Here is a 21,630-nt window from a genome sequence, read left to right as displayed (position 1 = left end):
TTCTCTTCATTTCACATGAGAAATGTTTGCTGGTGACAAGGCTTCGGCAATGCCACTACAAATACCCAGGATCAGACTATCACACAAATTATTTAGGGTTGACTGACCTAATCACATTTTATCGTTTTCAAAGGTTATTATATTTAAAATAGGCTTAAATGACGATCATAAAAAAGACAGCAAATGACTTCACTAAGTTAACTTAAAACAAAGAATTAAAACTTTTGCTCAAAGATCAAAGCTCGCCACACCATGAGCATCCCTCCTCCCACCACAGAATGAAAGGGTATATGAAGTACGATCAGCTGGATCCCGACGAGAGTTTGACCTGGTCACGTGACCTCAGTATCGGATACTCAGCCAAGTGCACCAAGTGGGACGACTTGGATAGCTGTACCATCACCGATAATACCGCCTGTACCAAGCTACTTGTCATTAATTGCACGTGTGAGTAATGAGTATGTACACAGTTGGGTTTTTACGTATTGGAGATATTAGACTTGCGGTTGAAGATTTATAGAATATAGAATGTGTAACAATTTAGTGTGAGAATGGCTGCCCACTGCCCAGCTGTTCTGAATAACTTAAATAAAATAACTTTCCACATTCCAGTATATTAATAAACTTTTGAGGTTGGATTTTCCAGTTTTTATAGATATTCAATATTCATATAACGTAAGTGCCAATTTTACTATAAATAAGCGATGCTTCAAATAGAAAGTTAGAGTAGGTATGAGGTATTTTCAATTTATTTTTCTTACACATTAAATTGTACGAGGCTGACAGCACAACACATTCGATGGCACGGTTAATGTTTGAAACAGCAATATTAAGACAAAGCTTATTGTTTACTGATAATTTAATGATCCTTAATAATTTATAACTTCTTTCTAATTCGGTCACACGAAACCTTTTTTTACTAAGTAGCAAAAATTTTGGAACTTCTCGACAAATTAAAGCTGACAAGGTAAAAATTGAGTTTAAATTTTAGCCCAGAAACGAAGCCCCAAAAGTTGGTTACCGCCATATAACCGTTGCAATAATGTGTGCTCCTTTCAGCGCACTACGAGATGGTATTAGGGGGAGGTGTGTCCACTAACGGTATGCTGATTCCCGCCATCCTTATACCTGTGTGTATTCTCTACGTGATAGTTCTGTGTTACCTCGAAAGTGTAGATGTCAGGTTAGTTCTGTGTTACCTCGAGAGTGTCGATGTCAGGTTAGTTCTGTGTTACCTCGAGAGTGAAGATGTCAGGTTAGTTCTGTGTTACCTCGAGAGTGAAGATGTCAGGTTAGTTCTGTGTTACCTCGAGAGTGAAGATGTCAGGTTAGTTCTGTGTTACCTCGAGAGTGAAGATGTCAGGTTAGTTCTGTGTTACCTCGAGAGTGAAGATGTCAGGTTAGTTCTGTGTTACCTCGAGAGTGAAGATGTCAGGTTAGTTCTGTGTTACCTCGAGAGTGAAGATGTCAGGTTAGTTCTGTGTTACCTCGAGAGTGAAGATGTCAGGTTAGTTCTGTGTTACCTCGAGAGTGAAGATGTCAGGTTAGTTCTGTGTTACCTCGAGAGTGAAGATGTCAGGTTTGTTATATTCACACTACAGTTACTTAAATACCTACACTACAGCTGCCAAGAGTGCGGTTTTCACTTAATTTAACACTTGGTCCAAACCACAATGTTTAGATAAAATACCGCTATAGCAACATTTTTAAATTGGGTATCACCTTGAATTCCTGACAAACAAAAAGTTTGAATTTGGTCATCTGCTACTAATAAACCTCAGAGATATTGGCCGGGCTATTGGGCCTACTTCGATTAAAAGGACTTGGCAAATACAATCTTGTGAAGTAATATTCTGTAATCTTAACGTCATTTTCAGGAAGACAGAAAAAGCCAGGAAACAAACTCTGAAAGGAGAGCCAGCCAAAACGAACAAGAGCAAAGAGGGATCGGTGTGAAGATCACACATCACATGGAACTCATCTGAATAAGAGTGATTATCACACTTAAAGCTGAAGTGAGATCTCAAGCTGATCTATCTCTACAGTAGTTAGCATTGAGGGACCTGATGTATTTCAGCTCTGACTCTCTGAGAGTTATATACCAAACATGACTGGGAGAGCACAAGAGAGACGATGAAACTTTTGTATAGGGGTTACTAAAACTTTCAGTGGAGTTCGCCACGTTTTCATGGCAAAAGTTAACTGTCTGATGCTTGCCAAGAAGTGTTTTATTCAAATGATGCTAGAGAGGGGTTGTTAATTTTTGATTTTTACAGGATAAAATGATATAACTTTTTGGATTAATGGGCTTACAATGAAATCATTAGTATTTCCAAATATTAAGTACAAAAATACATACTTTACGAGATCTAGGATATATAACTTGATCAATTCAATCATATTATGTACATTTTAATAGTGGAAATGGGCGTTTGGTTAACGCTGAAATTATATAACTCAAAACTAACAATTTCTAAAACTCCTATATTAATAGTCTCAACAAGTTGATTGTGGTTGGTTCATATCAGTTCATATCAGTTCGTGGATTTCAGTTATTGTCCATTCTTAAAAAACAATCCAAATTTGTATCTTCTTCTCCTCCGTTAGTAATCAATACCAAAGATTGAAATTTGTTACGTGTCAAAACCTCTTCCTTTACTAAAAATTATACATTAAAAATCTCAAACAGTAAACGTTTAAACATATTTTTAACATTATTAAAGGTTTAAGATATTTCAATAATTGCTGACCAACGCCTAAAAATAAATGCTAAGCAAAATGTAACAATCGGACTATTATCAAGCTGGACCCCCCTCCCCCCCCCCCCCCCCCCCCCATAATCGGACGATTATCAGGTTGGACCCCCCTCCCGCTACACTACTGCAAAGAGTACGGTTGGACCCCCGCCCCCCCCCCCCCCCAGCAATCGGACTATTATCAGGCTGGACCCCCCCCCCCCGCTACACTACTGCCAAGAGTACGATTGGACCCCCCTCCCCCCAGCAATCGGACTATTATCAGGCTGGACCCCCCCCCCCGCTACACTACTGCCAAGAGTACGGTTGGACCCCCCTCCCCCCAGCAATCGGACTATTATCAGGCTGGACCCCCCCCCCCCGCTACACTACTGCCAATAGTACGGTTGTACCCCCCCCCCCCCCCCCTGTCCCCAGCAATCGAACATTATTATCAGGCTGGACCCCCCCCCCCCCCGCAATCGGACTATTATCAGGCTGGACCCCCCCTCCCTTAAACAATAAATCGGACTATTAAACAATAAATAGCACTCATTATCAACACTATTTTTTGCCTTTTAACATTTTAGTTTTAACTGTTAAATTTATCGGGTACAATTTTCAAACATTGTAGCCCACCAGCTAATTATCAAATATTTTGCATTTTTGAAAATGTTTCGTTTAAGCGCAACTCGATAACATGCTGCTAGTATATTAGTCATTAGAAAACATATCTATTACACAGGGTACATCGCTAATTCGGCGCTTCACAATTAACCAAGAAACATTACAAACTTGTGCTTTTTCAATATATAATCGCTACGAAGTGACCCTTGTAATCGCTAATAATGATAATGATCCGTGGTGACGACTCTTATAAAGCGGAGCACAAACAAAGTGATTAAATTGTACTATAATGATTAACATTATCACCTGCATATTATTTGCATTGAGTAAAAACATAAAATAAAAGAAGACCTCTCTAAGAACCTAAACATAGCTCAAACCTACGCGGCTCTTAAATTCTTCTGTGAACAATTCCTAAATGTTGAGCGGTAAGGGACGTTCTCACTTCTCACATACTACGACACGTGACGTGTAACGCGTGATAGGTCACGCTAAAACGTAAAATGTAACGCGTGATACATCACATGCTGTAACGCGCGAGAAAGATAACGCGTGAGAAATCGTACCAAACACAGTGCCAACACACCATTAAGTGTAGAAAATTAACGTTAAAACATCCGGGGCAGACACGGTGGATCAATAAAATAATTTACAAAGAATTCAACATACAATATATAATATGAAACAATAGAATAAGTCTCCAAACAATCGCCACATGCTCACATAAGTGCACATGCAGTATGCACGTTATGCCGTGCACACTGCACGCGTACATGCACACAAGCACGTGGCAATTATACGGGATTATTGTCTCCTCATTTCTCGTTTTCTCTTTCCCTTCAAGGAGGACCGGGTGGTGTAAAAGGGGTGTGAACCTAATAAAACTAGATGTTGCAAGTCAGAAGAGTGTGTCACTGTCTTGTCAAGGGTCGTTTAGCTCTAGGTGCCGATATCTAAAGTGTAATTAATGTTAGTTGTCAGTATGTGAAATATATTTAGAGAGGGTGGTAGTAGGAAGAGTACTACACATATCATGCTTCATTCATTTGGCATCTGCATGCTGTCCCTCCCGGACCATTCGGAGACAGCCAGACACTTAATGTGAGACACATTGGTACTGAGACATTGGTATGGAAACAGTTGTGGTGTGCAACGACACATGTTGCTTGAGACATTTTGAAATAGTGTTGGACGAGACATCATGTTTTAGTGTTAAGAGAGACATTTTAGAAATGGTAAAATATTGCTGGAGACGTCATTTTGGCATTACAGATACTTGCTGGAGAGGTGAGATATTTTAAAAACCATGATGTTGAACATGTATTGCTTTAGAGGTGTTGTTTCTCGATAAAACAATAAGATGTTAAGTTTGATATAGTTTGAGAAACAATATTCCGAGAGATAAGATATTGCTTTAGACTGGGAACATGTAATAAGGTAAGTGTGTCAGACTGGGAACATGTAATAAGGTTAGTGTGTGAAAGAAAACGAAACTTCTCCACCGTATAATAATTGTAACTTTCTGCAGAACGATTATATGTACGCATCAACCCAATTGAAACAACTAAACTATACAATTAGACATATTATTCTACCAATTATAACGGCAAGCAGCATATCCCTGATTGGCAAGATTCATCAGCCGTGTGTGTATGCGAATTAGTGAGGCAAGCACATACTAATTATACTTAACAATTATGATTTATACATGCATATTGCATATAATTAGAGATTAGCATGTCAATTATCATGTACGAAATACGACGAGTAAATATATACATGATGCGACCAGATATCCCTACATTCATGTTTCCTGTTTCAGTGCATTTAGTCAGAGCAAGGCAGAGAGTTGGCGGGCAAAACAGTCATGGACTGAGTATCACAAGATACGCGACGAGCAAGTGTTTTTTATTCTCAAAGTGTCTTATAAAGTGTTTAAATAAGTCCGGGGAGATAGCATGCAGATAATTAGAAGGAAGCACGATACGAGCAATACTCACGTTAGTCGGGGTGCGCGGCGCGGCCCGGGGAGTGGGCACGCGCTCACTACACCGTCGTCTCGTACACCGGGGTAAAGTGGTTCGTGTTACGCACCACTATCTGTGATGAGATTGATGTTGAGTTAAAACTTACCCCCGCTGTCCTACTTTCTCTCGGTTATAATCAAACATTTTAGTAGAGATCGGGTATTGTCCTGTGTCCACAAATGTTGGAATGTTTGAGGGGAATGTTGATGATAAATGTTTGCTCATTAAACAAATGTGTGTGTACCAATTGATGAATTGATCTGATTAGCGTTAGAATGAGTTGCTGATGACACTAGATAATATGATGGACTTGTGCGACATCTGGTCACCCCCTTGCAATACCGATATCACAATTCAAATATGTTCACACATGACCTGTGAGTGCTAATATGACCTTCTCCTCCGAGTCCAAACCTTCCATAATTACTAATTAAAAATTCGGTAAAACCTGACTCGACGACGTAGACAGGCCGCAGGGCGAGTTGGCGGCACTTGAGCATCTCGGATTGGTTACTAAACGGCAACCTTTGTTCTATAAGAATAAACACTAAATATCACAATGAAGTCATGTGCATGCTGGGCAAGGTGTTGGTCCCCCCGTTATTCATGTCACGGTTCTTTTTCTTCTTTTTAACCTTTTTATTAGAAGGAAGAGTGGATAAAGACTCGGAAGGTTTTAGTTCTTCGATAATCTTCTCTTTGGGAAGATGTGACATTCGTTGTCTCCGGAGATCTAAAAGAACCTCCGAAAGATTGTCTATAATCTTCTCCTCGTCCAACTGAAATTAATGTTTCTCATTAAGTAAGAACTTTAAAAACAACAAAAATTAGTCTCTCATAAATTAGGCTCCCATTATATTAAATATCAAGCTCTGCTGAAAATGGGTTTGCCGCAATGATTGTTGTCAGACAAAAATAATTTGTCAGCTTAGAATCTTTAGAAAACAATCAGGTTTTTAGCAACTTCATATACGTCAAGTTGCACAGCAATTTATAAGCGGCGAAAAGTTAGAAACGAATGAGTTTTTTAAAAAAGCAACTCACTTGACTTTCACACAATCGACACAAAAAGTCGTTGAGCTGTTCGTCGTTTTGCTTGATGAGAGTTTTTTTGAAAGTTCTTAATATAGCTATGGCCATGGCAGTTTCTATTTCCTCTCCTTCAAGCAGAAAGATATCCCAAACTCGGAGCGCTAGAGAGAATGGTAGTTTGTCGAGATAACATTGCAAAAACCATTTAGTGGCATACAAAGTCGGTTCGTATTGAAGCTTCTTTAAGTGCTTGTGTACCGAGGGAATGAACTTTTTTCTAAGAACCATGTGATGATCGAGGCATCTGAAGAGCTTGGGGAGTCGAGGTGTAAAGAAGTCGTTCATTTTGTAACGTTCCCCACGTAACAGAGAGGTCAGAGCCCAGAACGCGTCTTCTTCTTCGTGAAGGTACATGAGCATTAGAGCCACTACATTGGCCATACCCTGACAGTAACCAACTTCCTTGTTGAACATGGAGTATCCTGCCAAGACGTAGAATAGCTTCTGTTGCCTGATAGGGTAGTTTGGTCTCAAATGTCCCTTGAATAATGAATACAGACACAAATTTGTAAACCAATATTAAAAGGCCAAAAGGTTGCCAAAACATGGCAGCAATGCTCACTTGGGTTCGGAATCGCATGATTTTATGAACAAGATGCTTTACGGGTTGACGGTGGTTTTTGTGAATGCATTCTGCTTGTAAATCATGTGGCATCTCAAAATAAAGTCTCAATCTTCATCAGTTGAAGGTTCACTCACATGACGCCATATTTCAATTGGAACATCTCGTGATTTCTGTACGTCCGATGAACATCTAGATCAATCTGTCTGATATCGGGGGATTTTCGTCGTGCTTTCTCCTTCATTCTCTAGAAAGGTGTTTTAATTGGATGAATCGTAAGGAAGTATTTAAGTTTTAATTCCAGAGACTGTGCACTTTACACTGTAATACTACTTAAACTACTATCTTCGGTGAAATAGAATGGAACGAACTATGAACAATTATAATAAATACTTCCGGTGCTCAAACTTACCTCATACATATTGGGACCGTGTGTCTTTTCGTTCGATTGTTTAATCTCCCTAATCCTAAGCATGAGGGGCCACACCTGTCCCCGCAGAGAATCAGGGCACCCCTTCCAGATCCGAGATTTAAGATCTTCGGGTACTCGATTGGTCTCTTGCCAATGTTTCACCATCCGTAGCCATTTCTTCTCCTTTATCTGCTTCTTCTCGAGCGACTTTTTGTCCAACGGCTCCATGGGAATAGGCTTTTCACTGTATTTTGGTTATTGTTAGTCCAGAAGTGGTGACGAAAATAAATGCAATAACAAACTTTAATTCTACGTTTGATGCAAAAAATACTGGCGTGAACGTTGCGTTCGTATAGAACAAAAATATTCGCGCGTTCCATAAAAATATTTCAGATCATAGACTTCGTAACGCAGGCTTTGCTCTGTACGGGATATTATGTAGACGAACCGGATTACCAACATTCAAAAACGTAACAAAAAAGAGAGAACTTACTGGATGAAACCATACCGATCTTTCTTCATGTAATGTGAGAAGTTTGGTTCCTCCCATGGCTCGATATCATCTGTTCTGCTACGACCCTGAAACAATTACAATTCTACCAAATGAGATAAAAATAGAAACAGAATAAACAGATGCTCAACTGACGATTAGATATTGAGTGTGGAGTGCCTTTTCACAGATATTTTGATGACAATTCATGATAGTCGAAATACCCCGCTTCATTAGACTTAGCAAAGAAAAAAACAATGGATCCATGGCTTATAAACAATAAACGTTAAACAATGGCTATAAATAAATACCTATTCTTGTACTAATACTTTCTTAAGTCTCAATAATAGCCACTTCTCAAAGCACGTGTCTCAAGACTGCTGGTTAACTGTTTAAAATGAAATGTTTTAAATTAGGCAGTTACCTGAGTGTATCGTTCAAATATACGTTCCCTCTCCTCAGCCCTTTCCCTTTCCCTTTCAGCGTCGTAGGAATTGGAATCGAAGTTAGCGCGCGCCAACAGCGCAGGATCTGAAATATCGTGCGATTTAGAAACTCAGAGGTAACTTTTCATATTATATGCATAATATGATATATTGTGTCATGTTTGAAGATTTAAGAGCCATGATTGTGCAATGTCCGCCACTGAAAAGCAAGCTCTTTTGATGAATGACTTTGATGATGAGATAAGGCGTGGTCCACAAAAGCCCCAACAATACGTCTTTATTTTGAATTTTGTTTTTATGAGTTCAGACTTTTTACAACAGACTTGACGCACATGCGATATCCATGACGCAAAAATTTTAAGTATTTTGAATGGGGCATTAGGTGACGTTTCTGGGGCAGAATTTTTATTGAGCCCGTTTAGGTGACGTTAGTGAAATAAAGGTGAAATAAAGGTGAAATAAAGGTGAAATAAAGGTGAAATAAAGGTGAAATAAATGTGAAATAAAGGTGAAATAAAGGTGAAATAAAGGCAACAGAGCTATAATTGTAGAACAGCAATAGGAGGTGCAGTACCAAGTTGTATTATGGAGTCAATATATGAAGTTCTAACTTCAGAGTTAGCCAACAAGGGGCTGAAGTGTGGCTTGCTAAATAGGTACTACTACTACTAGTGCTAGGTAGGCGATACACACAGTTAAATAACGCTTCATCATACGATGCCCAATGTACACGAGTATCTTGCTAGTAAAGTGGCCCATTTGTTATTGTATCTTAAGATGTAAGCTGTAGGATGACAGGAATAAAGATGCGTTTTAAAATCTGTATAACTAAAGTTATACATTTAAGACTTAAAGACTTAACCACAGTTAAGACACATTAAGACACACATTTCGAGCTGAATATGATTTAATGTTTGTATTGATAATCATCTCATAGTGTGGTCAAAGGTTTTGAATTTATACTGTAAAAACAATTTTTGTGTATGAAACGTGAAATGCATGACCCGTTGGAATTCCAGTTATGCAACTCCAGTTGAAAGTTGGCACACATAATATAATAAACGTTCTTAATTAATCTAATTTTAACTTATTCCACCCTAATATTATTCACCACGTGACTCCCAAACATTAGCAGATGAAGCAGAGCCCAAGGACCAGGTTGAGCGGCGCTTATACCGGGTGTCTATAAAAACATTGCCGGAATGCGGCAAACAGTCCAAATCTTCGTTATCTAAATCCTCTTCATCAGTCCAGCTTATCTGACTCATCCCTCCATCATGCTCCCCCAGCTACACTGCTCTCGTGACTAGCGGGGTGTTGTGGGGTCACGTGTTTATATCACGTGATAAGAGCTCATCTCTAGGTCAGGTTCATGTTAAGGGAAGCCAGTGGGGAGGGTAGTGGGTGTTGCAGGGTGTTAGTGGGTGTTGCAGGGTGTTAGTAGTGGGTGTTGCAGGGTGTTAGTGGGTGTTTGTAGTGGGTGTTGTAGGGTGTTAGTGGGTGTTGCAGGGTGTTAGTAGTGGGTGTTGTAGGGTGTTAGTGGGTGTTGCAGGGTGTTAGTGGGTGTTGCAGGGTGTTAGTGGGTGTTAGTATTGGGTGTTGTAGGGTGTTAGTGGGTGTTGCAGGGTGTTAGTGGGTGTTGCAGGGTTGCAGGGTGTTGCAGGGTGTTGCATGGTGTTAGTGGGTGTTGCAGGGTGTTAGTAGTGGGTGTTGCAGGGTGTTAGTAGTGGGTGTTGTAGGGTGTTAGTGGGTGTTGCAGGGTGTTAGTGGGTGTTGCAGGGTGTTAGTGGGTGTTGCAGGGTGTTAGTGGGTGTTAGTAGTGGGTGTTGTAGGGTGTTAGTGGGTGTTGCAGGGTGTTAGTAGTGGGTGTTGTAGGGTGTTAGTGGGTGTTGCAGGGTGTTAGTGGGTGTTAGTATTGGGTGTTGTAGGGTGTTAGTGGGTGTTGCAGGGTGTTAGTGGGTGTTGCAGGGTGTTAGTAGTGGGTGTTGCAGGGTGTTAGTGGGTGTTGCAGGGTGTTAGTGGGTGTTAGTAGTGGGTGTTGTAGGGTGTTAGTGGGTGTTGCAGGGTGTTAGTAGTGGGTGTTGCAGGGTGTTAGTGGGTGTTGCAGGGTGTTAGTAATGGGTGTTGCAGGGTGTTGCAGGGTGTTAGTGGGTGTTGCAGGGTGTTAGTAGTGGGTGTTTCAGGGTGTAAGTGGGTGTTGCAGGGTGTTAGTAGTGGGTGTTGCAGGGTGTTAGTGGGTGTTGCAGGGTGTTAGTAGTGGGTGTTGCAGGGTGTTAGTGGTGGGTGTTGCAGGGTGTTAGTAGTGGGTACGGTGTTGTAGGGTGTTAGTGGGTGTTGCAGGGTGTTAGTAGTGGGTGTTGCAGGGTGTTAGTAGTGGGTGTTGCAGGGTGTTAGTGGGTGTTGCAGGGTGTTAGTGGGTGTTGCAGGGTGTTGCAGGGTGTTGCTGGGTGTTGCAGGGTGTTAGTAGTGGGTGTTGCAGGGTGTCAGTGGGTGTTGCAGGGTGTTAGTGGGTGTTGCAGGGTGTTAGTGGGTGTTGCAGGGTGTTAGTGGGTGTTGCAGGGTGTTATTGGGTGTTGCAGGGTGTTAGTGCTGCTCTACGGATCAGAAACCTGGACACTGACAAAGGCTCAAGAGAAAAGTTTGGACGGGACATACACAAAGATGTTGCGTATGGTGCTGGGTATCTCATGGAAGGACAAGGTCAGCAATATAACTTTGTATGGTAGCCTCCCAAGGCTGTCAAACAAGTTACGAAGCAGGAGATTAAAAATGGCGGGACACTGCATCCGACATCCTGAGCTACTTGCCAGTGATTTAGTCTTATGGGAACCTACGCACGGTAGAGCACAGCAAGGCCGACCAAGACAAAGCTACTTGTCTATGTTACTGAAGGAAGTTGGGACAAACTCTAAAGAGGAACTGCGAACCCTGATGCGGGACAGGGATATATGGAGGGGGTTTTCTGGCGTAGATCGGACTTAGCTCCGACATAGTAGTAGTAGTAGTAGGGTGTTAGTGGGTGTTGCAGGGTGTTAGTGGGTGTTGCAGGGTGTTAGTGGGTGTTGCAGGGTGTTAGTGGGTGTTGCAGGGTGTTAGGCCAATTAATTGTTGTAATCTGCAGACTGCGTATTATAAACTGTGAACATTTCGGGCTGCACTCTCGAAATATTATGAAATATAACATTATGCAGAAAAGAAAAGAACTGTAGGTGTAAACCGATTTTTTTAAAAGGTAGAAAGAAGAAAAGATTCAGTCCTCTAAAACGGTAACAAGATTACAAGAGGTGTGTACAGTAATAACAACGCTCATTATATGTACAAAGAGCAGGTAGTATCGAGCGAGCAGTGTTTTCTTTACTCCTGACACAGGAAGCACCCATTCTACTGCCTAGTTACAATTAAAATCACGTGACGTTGCCTAGTTACAGTTAAAAGGCACGTGACCAACTGACTTGTACATGGCTCACGTGACAGCTTGTTATGTATACATTCGGCCAGATCGTTGACAACAACAAATATTATACCATTTACCTTAATTTGCTGTTATGTCAAAATGTGACTAAGAATGAAATAGCGTTGAGTAAATTCAAGTGACGGGTTTTGCCGGAATCAAAATAGAATATATGAGCAAATTAGGTGTAATAATAATAATTACATAATATTGTTATACATGTGTTTTGTAGAGTGTGAATTGAGTATTTCGTTCCCAAAAACAGTACATGGAATATCCATAAATAATTGATGCATAGTGAGCATACTGCTCAGAACAATCAGGAGGAGAATTCACGCTTTCCTCAACAATCGACACCCAATACACTATATACCCGTACATTTCTTCTCCTCAAAACTGTAAATTACGAACCTATACCCCGGAAAATACTTTAAATTCCGCGGAGTGCAGGGCAATACCAAGTTGGACTTAATAGGAAAATTGCGTTTCGATAGCTTTCTAGGTGACCTAACATATTAAGTGAGCCAAAAGCGAACTTTTTAAATAGGCATAAAGGAAGACGTTAATATAAAAAGGTGTCCCCTGTGATGAAACTGAACTTTTGAAATAGACTAATTCACCGTCTTTACATATTTTCAATGATTTGATCGAGTCATAATGTTTTGCATTGTGTTTGGCCTACATCCCAATACACTTGTTCTGAAAATAGGAGCTCTAGCTACTCAGATATCAAGCAGAACGAGTTTATTCATTACGTGGGATCAGATGATTGGGCTGACACTAGATCCACCCATGTGAATCGTGCAGAAAGTCCAATTAAGTTTTTGCAGTGTAGCACATAATCACATGATTACCCAATCAATTTAGCTACCGAGATAAATGAATTGCTTGATAACTTCGTCATTTCAAATCCGTTTCACGTCATCTTTCCAGACCATATTCCACATTTAATGACCTATTGCAAGTGCAACATGTAAAAATGAAGTTTCTAGCATGTTCACAAACACGAATATGCGCAATTCGATGTTGAATGGGTGTGTCCTCGAAAAATGGAATTTTTAAATTTTGGCGACAGAATCGTCAAATGAGTAGTTACAGTATGCCATCTGAAAAGTTACAAGTCTCAAGTATGGAACATTGGCTAATGGATATTTTATAAGATACAACGTATGTATTTTGTATACTGACTCCCTCCCCCCTCCCCCTTCTCAGCCCTTTAGAGTATAAGGGCCTACTTTCTGGAGAGAGATTTGTATGGGGTTACTTTCTCACGTCATTACATCATATTAAATAAGTTAAATCACAGCAGTTGTGATGTTGTGTTATGTGTGTGTTGTGATGTTGTTCAGGGTAGGGAGGCAGTTATGTAGTGTTATTGTTTAATGTTCCGATGTAATCATCATATTATCATCAGGTCCACAATTCTAACTTATTGAGGATTCTATCTAACCCTATTGCACTACTATATTATTATGTACATTTTATATTTGAATATTAATTCACCTTGCACTGCACAGGACGCTCTCTTCCTAAAAATACACAAAATAATGGCAGCAGTCGGGAGAAATATTCGAATTAATTGAAGAAGGCTAACGATATTAATATGACATTCCTGAGTTGTGGAATGCACTAACTGGTGTCGTGTTATGTGTTATGTGTGTGTGTTATGTGTTTGTGTGTTTGTGTGTGTGTGTGTGTGTGTGTGTGTGTGTGTGTGTGTGTGTGTGTGTGTGTGTGTGTGTGTGTGTGTGTGTGTGTGTGTGTGTGTGTGTGTGTGTGTGTGTGTGTGTGTGTGTGTGTGTGTGTGTGTGTGTGTGTGTGTTGTGTGTGTGTGTGTGTGTGTGTGTGTGTGTGTGTGTGTGTGTGTGTGTGTGTGTGTGTGTGTGTGTGTGTGTGTGTGTGTGTGTGTGTGTGTGTGTGTGTGTGTGTGTGTGTGTGTGTGTGTGTGTGTAGGAAGACGATGTGGAGAGATATTTAGAGTATAGGATTACAGATACATGACACTTCTTCAACCTCCTCCCCCTGGTATGTTTGTACTGTGTAGTGTGTACACACTACACAGTGGCAGAGGATGCCATTAAAAAAGAAGAGTGTGTTCAGTGTTTTAAATAGTTATAGACTTATTGCTGATAATATCTTTCACAATTCTTTCAGTTTATAGTTTTACACATATTATATAGTATATATGAGTTCATTTGTTTTCTGAGTATATTATTTTCGGGGCAACATGATATACATAGGCTTTGAGATGTATTGCACATAAATCTATGTTGATTAGGAAGTGTGCAATATAGATGTATGAGAGATCAGGTTACCTGCCGAGTGTAAGAAAATACATCATAGATTTGGCAAGTACATTTATCTCCAACAAAAACACTTTAAATCAAATTATCTCATTGCAGTTGGAGTGTGTGTTACATGAGGCCGGGCAGCTTGGTTTACCTGGTGTCCTTATCTACAATCTCTCAATTTGTAAAATCAGCAACTTGTATTGAGGTTCTGTGCAAGCAAAGCCTTACACAAGTTACAGGTGGCCGAGAAGTGTGTTTCAGATACCTGTACACACTACACAAGGTGTATAGTAATATTATACACAGCTCCTGTTAGAGGCCCCCCCCCCCCCCCCCCCCCCTTATTGATACACAGCCCCAGGTCAAGATTCATGTGAGATTGCGAGACAGGCTCATCGCACAAAATCTTAAAATAAACATAGAAAAAAATTAACAAAAGAATGTGTGAGAAAATAGAAAAATGTAATTTAAAAGATTTAAGCGACACAAAAATTTGCTTAAGACTTTGTAAATTCTGAACTTAGTGCGGTGTGAGATCACGTGGTTAAAGTATAACAACTTTGCCGCGCGCAATTAGTGCGAGATTTTGACGAGTTTAGTATAAATCTCACCCCAATATCGCGAGTTTAACCACGAGATTTCGGCACCCTCTTTCAGCACTACATATCCGGTCGCGCGCTTACATTTTCATAATAATATTCCTCATCTTGCTGGTCCCTTCGTCTTTATCATCAAGCCGACTTTTTATGGTCATTGTACTTTTGGTATTGATTGTTTTGAATTATTACTGGTTGTGTTACTCTGACGGCTTACTTTTCTGTACTGTCTAAGTCTTAAAGGATACTAGTTGTTGTCGATATTAATCGGTTTATAAGATCAAGATTAACAGTGGTTACTATAGTTACCATGGTTACCATTAAAGGAGGTCTGGTAATGGTCGAAATCTCAAGGTACTGTTCCTGGCTAAAGTCGACTCAATCTTTCTCAGAGTATTCTTAATACTGCCATAGGCAATGCAAATGCCTATTAGGCATAGTGAATATTTCTTCATTAAAAGTTTGAAAAAGGGTCTTTTCAACTGTAGAACTGACTTATTAATCCTAACAGGTAATTAACTCTGGATCCTCATCACATTGATTCCATTCTAAATTCTAGCCTTAAAACAAAACAAACATTAGGTCAGATAAATCCGTTTACCATAATTTGACAATTGACATGTTCTAGTGCGAACGAGGCCTTCCCCGGACAAATCCTTAAATGCCAGTCTTCTCTAGCTGAAGTACGAACAGTATAATTTATCGGATAAAGTATATAATTACAAGGTGCTCTGATGATAATTTTAGTAAAATAATTAATAATTGCCAAAAAAATGACCGTCGACGAGGTTCGAACCAGAGTCAACTGTTAAGCGATCGCGCTCTAAACCATTGTGCTACAATGGGCATATCAGATTTACAATATGTAACTCTATATACTTCATAAAAATACGCACGTAAATTTTCGAGCGACATAAAGCAACATACTTACAATTTCGCTCACAAAGGGACTCGCGAAATCTGAAATCTTTTTAAATAGAGAATAAATTGTGGGGCAAGAAATCTTGCAGGCTGGGTAGGGGGGGGGTGGGGGGGAGTACATTTCGCCACTGCACGTGACACGTGAAAATCGCACTTTTAGTCTCAAAATCCAATCTCATCGCACTTTTTTTAGAATCTTGATAGGGGTACACAGCTCCTGTTACTAGAGGACCTCCCCCCGCCCCCCCCCCCCCCCCCCCCCTTATTGAGAGACTCACCTCCACAGCTCCTGTTAGAGGACCTCCGCCCCCCCCCCCCCTAATTGAGAGACTCACCTCCACAGCTCCTGTTAGAGGACCTCCCCCCCCCCCCCTTATTGAGAGACTCACCTCCACAGCTCCTGTTAGAGGACCTCCCCCCGCCCCCCCCCCCCCCCTAATTGAGAGACTCACCTCCACAGCTCCTGTTAGAGGACCTCCCCCCGCCCCCCCCCCCCCCCCCCCTTATTGATAAACTCACCTCCACAGCTCCTGTTAGAGGACCTCCCCCCGCCCCCCCCCCCCCCCTTATTGAGAAACTCACCTCCACAGCTCCTGTTAGAGGACCCCCCCGGCCCCCCCCCCCCCTTATTAAGAAACTCACCTCCACAGCTCCCGTTAGAGGACCCCCCCCCCCCCGGCACCCCCCCCCCCCCCCCCCCCCCCCCCCCCCCCCCCTTATTAAGAGACTAACCTCCACAGGAGGATTACTACGGTAGAAAACATGAACAAGCCGTGCTGTAAAGTATCTAACAGTATTATAGGTACTACAAACTACTAGTACATGACTATGGCTTCATCGGATGCGTGGTTAAATTACCATATTTCCTAACATTCCAGCGTGTTTTAAAGACGTATTCTAAAAAAAGTTCCTTCCAAGTTTTAATAAAATGTTACACAAGTATGTAACGAAAAATGTGTTATTCATGAAACTGTCGACATTCGGCGCATAATTTTTAAAAGAATGTGAAATTCCAAATTTCAAATTCCAAATTCCAAATTGCAGTTTTAATTCATGGTTTACTAAAATTACTATTTGCGCTGCTTGCTGCAATTTACGTTCCAACGAAATCATGGGTGCCCAATCATGGAAATGGTCGACAACAAATTCGGGTTTTGAGTAACTAAAATATATATTTAGTTCGAAGCCTTAGTGTCAAGCCTGCTATGCAAAGAATACATAAATTATACATACATCGTGTGGTGTTATATAATATGTACAACAGTGTTGTGCAAAACACACACACACACACACACAAACACACACACACACACACACACACACGCACACACACACACACACACTCACACACACACACACACACACACACACACACACACACACACACACACACTCACAGCTACGTTTCACAAGCTGGAGAATGAACACGTGACATGTTTGTGCATTTTTTAACATAAAAGAACGCAACATATCGACTACTTCTGTTAGGTGTCTCATGTTTTGTAACATATTTACTATTTAGTACTCTCAGACTACATAGCCGACCAAGTATATAATACTTATAATATGTACAAAATAATATATTATTATCATTGAACCCCCGCTGTTACAGCCGTAACATGTAACCAATTTAGCTACAATCTTTAAAGAGCAACATTGGGCTGTCTCAACACATCTCACAAATTGTATAATATTTAAGAATAATATGATTTATTTAATGAAAATGCGATTGTGTTACATATTACAGGCTGGATCCTAACTAAAGTAGAGAGAGAGAGGATGTAATATCTAAATAGCCACGTTACACTTACAGCTACTCTAACTACGATCTTATTCCGTATAATACTAAGAACAATATCAAGTAACCAGTGTAACAGGTATGTTCCGTATAGTACTAAGTACAATATCAAGTAACCAGTGTAACAGGTATGTTCCGTATAATACTAAGTACAATATCAAGTAACCAGTGTAACGGATATGTTCCGTATAATACTAAGTACAATATCAAGTAACCAGTGTAACAGGTATGTTCCGAAACACAGAACTGCGTAATACATAACTAGAAATACTAATTTAGAAACCAGAGCATCACTGCAACCCCCCGAGGAAACTCAATATTCAATATTATAATATTACATTCGGTGTGGTGGTGCTGCCCACGTGTGCTGCCCACGCGCACGTGCGCTTAAAACATGTTACTTTCAGCACATATTACATTATGTAGTCTTTTATCATCATTGCACCTCATGTCGGGACAAGCTGATTTGATGAGATGTGTTGCAGTGACACACACACACGTGACACGTGACACACACGTGACACATTGCTTATATCTCCCAAACTACTATGCACCTTTCTCTTTAGAGATCGAGTACATTTAGTACAGTCACCACCGGTAATTGTAGTTAAACAAACTATAACTAGTTACTTATTATAATCAATAACTAGTAGTTACTAATGTCTTACAAAAGATATAGACATTGATTTGTTATAATTAATGGGTTTATCAGTGACACTTTATCATCTTACTAGATATATAAAGCGAGACGACATTTATATATCTGTTACCATTTTACTGACACAACGACATCAACTTTAACACGACTTTCCGCGAAAACCGTGAGAGATATATCATTGAAACTTTTTTGGCTGGCTTGAATGCTTTTATGGCATTTTAACCAGTACGAAGAAATTAAAAATTGGCCAAGGAATAAGAACTTTAGGTCCCGAAATTTGGACCCCCAAGTGGTGTCAAAATCACTAAATAAATAAATATTGTTGTGATCTCTTCATTCTTGACACCACTTCAGGGTTAAACGGGTTCCTGCTAGTATGTTATAAGTAACTATAATTGCAGTCAAATATGTTTTTGCCAGGTTTGCGACTTTCACAAATTCTTCAAACGTTACAGAAGACTTGAAATATGACCTAGCTGGTGATGTTAGCGAAGAGTTAATTGCATCTGACAACAAAGCCCGCGTTTATGAACTCCATCTCAAAATGTTACTGTGCGAAGTGCTCTCTCTAAATCAAAAGAATGCGCAAAGCGGGAACATTTCTGTAAGTGTCCTATATAATGTGTACATATGTGTGTGTGTGTGTACATGCTCAACATCTCCTTTTTTGGCAACCATCCTATGGCCAGCGTTATCGAGGACGACCACCATGAAGACCTTCCCGGACGTCCTACTTGAAGACACTGGAATGGAACCTGACCAGCTGCGTTAACTCATGTTTGATAGGGATAAATGGAGAGAGAGATTTCATCTGGAACGACCTAGGCAGGCTAGGCAGGGTGTGTGTGTGTATATTATATGTGTGTGTATGTGTGTGTATGTGTCTGTGATATTTTGTATGGAAACAGAAAGACTTATAGTTTATAGTAATTACATTACACACTATATTATATAATACATGTATGTATGTGTAGTTGCATGCATGACTCACTGGGTCACATGTGTGTTACATGAGATGTCACGTAACCTTACACAATGCTTGAAATATATATTTTAGCATGACATGTGACATGTAAAAGAGAGACCTCCACACACGCTTATATAACATGATATGTCACGTGCTACACCTGTCACGTGATACACCTGTCACGTGATACACCTGTCACGTGATACACCTGTCACGTGATATACCTGTCACGTGCTACACCTGTCACGTGATACACCTGTCACGTGATACACCTGTCACGTGATACACCTGTCACGTGATACACCTGTCACGTGATACACCTGTCACGTGATACACCTGTCATGTGATACACCTGTCACGTGCTACACCTGTCACGTGATACACCTGTCACGTGATACACCTGTCACGTGATACACCTGTCATGTGATACACCTGTCACGTGATACACCTGTCACGTGATACACCTGTCATGTGATACACCTGTCACGTGATACACCTGTCATGTGATACACCTGTCACGTGATACACCTGTCACGTGATACACCTGTCACGTGATACACCTGTCACGTGATATACCTGTCACGTGATATACCTGTCACGTGCTACACCTGTCACGTGATACACCTGTGATAGTCCTATAATATATCGACAGTGTGTTTAGAGGGAGGTGGAACAACAACTAATAATATGGAATATCACGTGACTAACATATATTGATGTATAATACATATCACGTGTAAAATAACATGTAATACATGTCACGTACGTTAATTCCCCAGCTTTTGCAGGATATATATTATAATACATATTATATAATATTTTAATAATGTCATTATTACGCGCCTACTACCAACACTGGGAAATACAGGAGAGAGAGGGTTAATAACACATGTAATGGCCATGTGTGTAGGGTGTGAAATTAATGTGAAATGTGAAAGTGAAACAAGAGGGATGGAGAAAGAGAGAGAGAGAGGAGAGAGAGAGGGAGAGAGAGAGAGAGCGAGAGAGAGAGAGAGAGAGAGAGAGAGAGAGAGAGAGAGAGAGAGAGAGAGAGAGAGAGAGAGAGAGAGAGAGAGAGAGAGAGAGAGAGAGAGAGAGAGAGAGAGAGAGAGAGAGAGAGAGAGAGAGAGAGAGAGAGAGAGAGAGAGAGAGAGAAATAACTAATAACACTTAGACGCACATTCCATTAGTATAGTAGGTACACTACATTGCTCGTCTGACTGTACATTACATTACTCTGTACATTACATTACATGATAGCAGCGGGAATGAAGGCGCTCCGTCAGTTAGCTGGGATGAGTCCAGATCAGCAGTTGTTGCAACACTGTAACTGTTTAACAGCAGCTCTGTATGTTGTATCTCTCTCTACTATAGCTGCTGGGGATCAACACAACAGTTACAAGACTTCGGTCCGTTAACTTACTGCACAACATTGTGCACAATTATTATCTAGTGACACATCTCCAATTCTCTCCTGTTTTCACTCAGGATGTAGAGTGGGTGTCTTGTTATGAGGTGACTTGAGTTTAATGGCTGCCAAGTTTTGGCGGCAACAGCCCATGTAGCAGTGCTTTGGCAGAAAGGAGCAGAAACCAGTCACATTGAAGTGCAAAAACTGTCACCACTTTACAGAACAACAATCTTAAAACCAGGACAGCTGATTTGTAGATTTCTTTTAGTGTGTGCTATATAATAGTGATATGATATTCATTATTCAAAATGTATTACGTTATGTATTACGTTATGTTTTGCCAACAAAACAAGATCTCAGTATAGTTCTAGTTATACAGGGAACTTAAGAATTGGAATTTATTAGAATTTATTAGAATTAATGGAACTGTGTCAGATGATGAGTCACGTGACATGATTGAAGTGAAATATGACAATTTAGGGAACTGTATGAATTGTGATGGAAATGAAGTTGGTTTAATTGTAGGTACTGAACAGTGAACGTATTACTGATAATGATTAAAAATTTACCGATTATAATTGATTTTTAACAACAACAAAAAACGTTGAATGAGCATTATATTCAAGAGAGAGGAAAAAGGTACCGAGATTAAACTGGTTCCATAAATCAAAGTGAAACGCAATTGATAACCAAGAATGCACTGGAAATGTTCAGAATCCCATTTTGGGTTTTACAATTTTTGTAATAAAATCGGAAAAGATAGAACATTCAACTTACCCATGATTCTTCTACGCCATTTCCATCCTGTAAAAAAATGTTGTAACACTTGAATTTCAATTCTTTGGTAGGTAGGTAGGTCTGTTTGTGATGCAATTGTTCAGGATACCAGGCACGATACAACTGGGCACAGAATTATTTAATTATATAATGTAAAAGTTTAAATATCTGGATGTAACAGGGCAGGGACCCTGTCTAATTCGATAATAATTATTAATAATTATATATTTTACACATAATCCAATAACGAAAGATAGATTCATTCGCACTTCAGCCAAGCTAGATGTCATCATAGGATAAAATTATAAAATAATACATTCTAGCATATATAATTGAGATAATGAGCCAGAGCTATATAATCAAGAAGAG

The 21,630-nt window shown here is 40.2% G+C and overlaps 2 protein-coding genes across 4 annotated transcripts in view; one reads left to right on the top strand and one right to left on the bottom strand.

Moving 5' to 3' along the window:
* Nucleotides 1-2,576, top strand: part of LOC134815819 (uncharacterized) — a 62,483-nt gene extending 59,907 nt beyond the window's left edge. Inside the window, exons 4-6 of the mRNA XM_063824407.1 lie at nt 278-447; nt 1,060-1,183; nt 1,878-2,576. Coding sequence (XP_063680477.1) covers nt 278-447; nt 1,060-1,183; nt 1,878-1,956 — 373 coding nt within the window. The 3' untranslated portion in view covers nt 1,957-2,576. The remainder of the gene's footprint in view (nt 1-277; nt 448-1,059; nt 1,184-1,877) is intronic.
* Nucleotides 2,577-3,242: 666 nt separating this feature from the next.
* LOC134815713 (USP6 N-terminal-like protein) lies at nt 3,243-21,300 on the bottom strand. Of its 3 annotated transcripts, XM_063824290.1 has the most exons (9): nt 21,262-21,300; nt 8,370-8,476; nt 7,949-8,034; nt 7,456-7,699; nt 7,181-7,290; nt 6,434-6,932; nt 6,025-6,168; nt 5,363-5,462; nt 3,243-4,315 (listed from the first exon to the last, which is right to left on the bottom strand). In XM_063824290.1, exons 1-8 carry the CDS (start codon nt 21,263-21,265, stop codon nt 5,409-5,411), a joined length of 1,248 nt encoding a protein of 415 aa, XP_063680360.1. In that variant the 5' UTR covers nt 21,266-21,300; the 3' UTR covers nt 3,243-4,315; nt 5,363-5,408. The 3 variants fall into 3 exon arrangements, with proteins under 3 accessions (XP_063680360.1, XP_063680359.1, XP_063680358.1); XM_063824289.1 differs by having other exon boundaries at nt 3,243-5,462; XM_063824288.1 differs by having other exon boundaries at nt 3,243-6,168.
* Between the last annotated feature and the right edge of the window lie 330 nt (nt 21,301-21,630).

This window comes from Bolinopsis microptera, chromosome 5 (assembly GCF_026151205.1).
Source record: "Bolinopsis microptera isolate Bmic1 chromosome 5, MBARI_Bmic_1.0, whole genome shotgun sequence".
NCBI lineage: Eukaryota > Metazoa > Ctenophora > Tentaculata > Lobata > Bolinopsidae > Bolinopsis > Bolinopsis microptera.
This window is presented reverse-complemented; position numbering and strand designations above follow the sequence as displayed.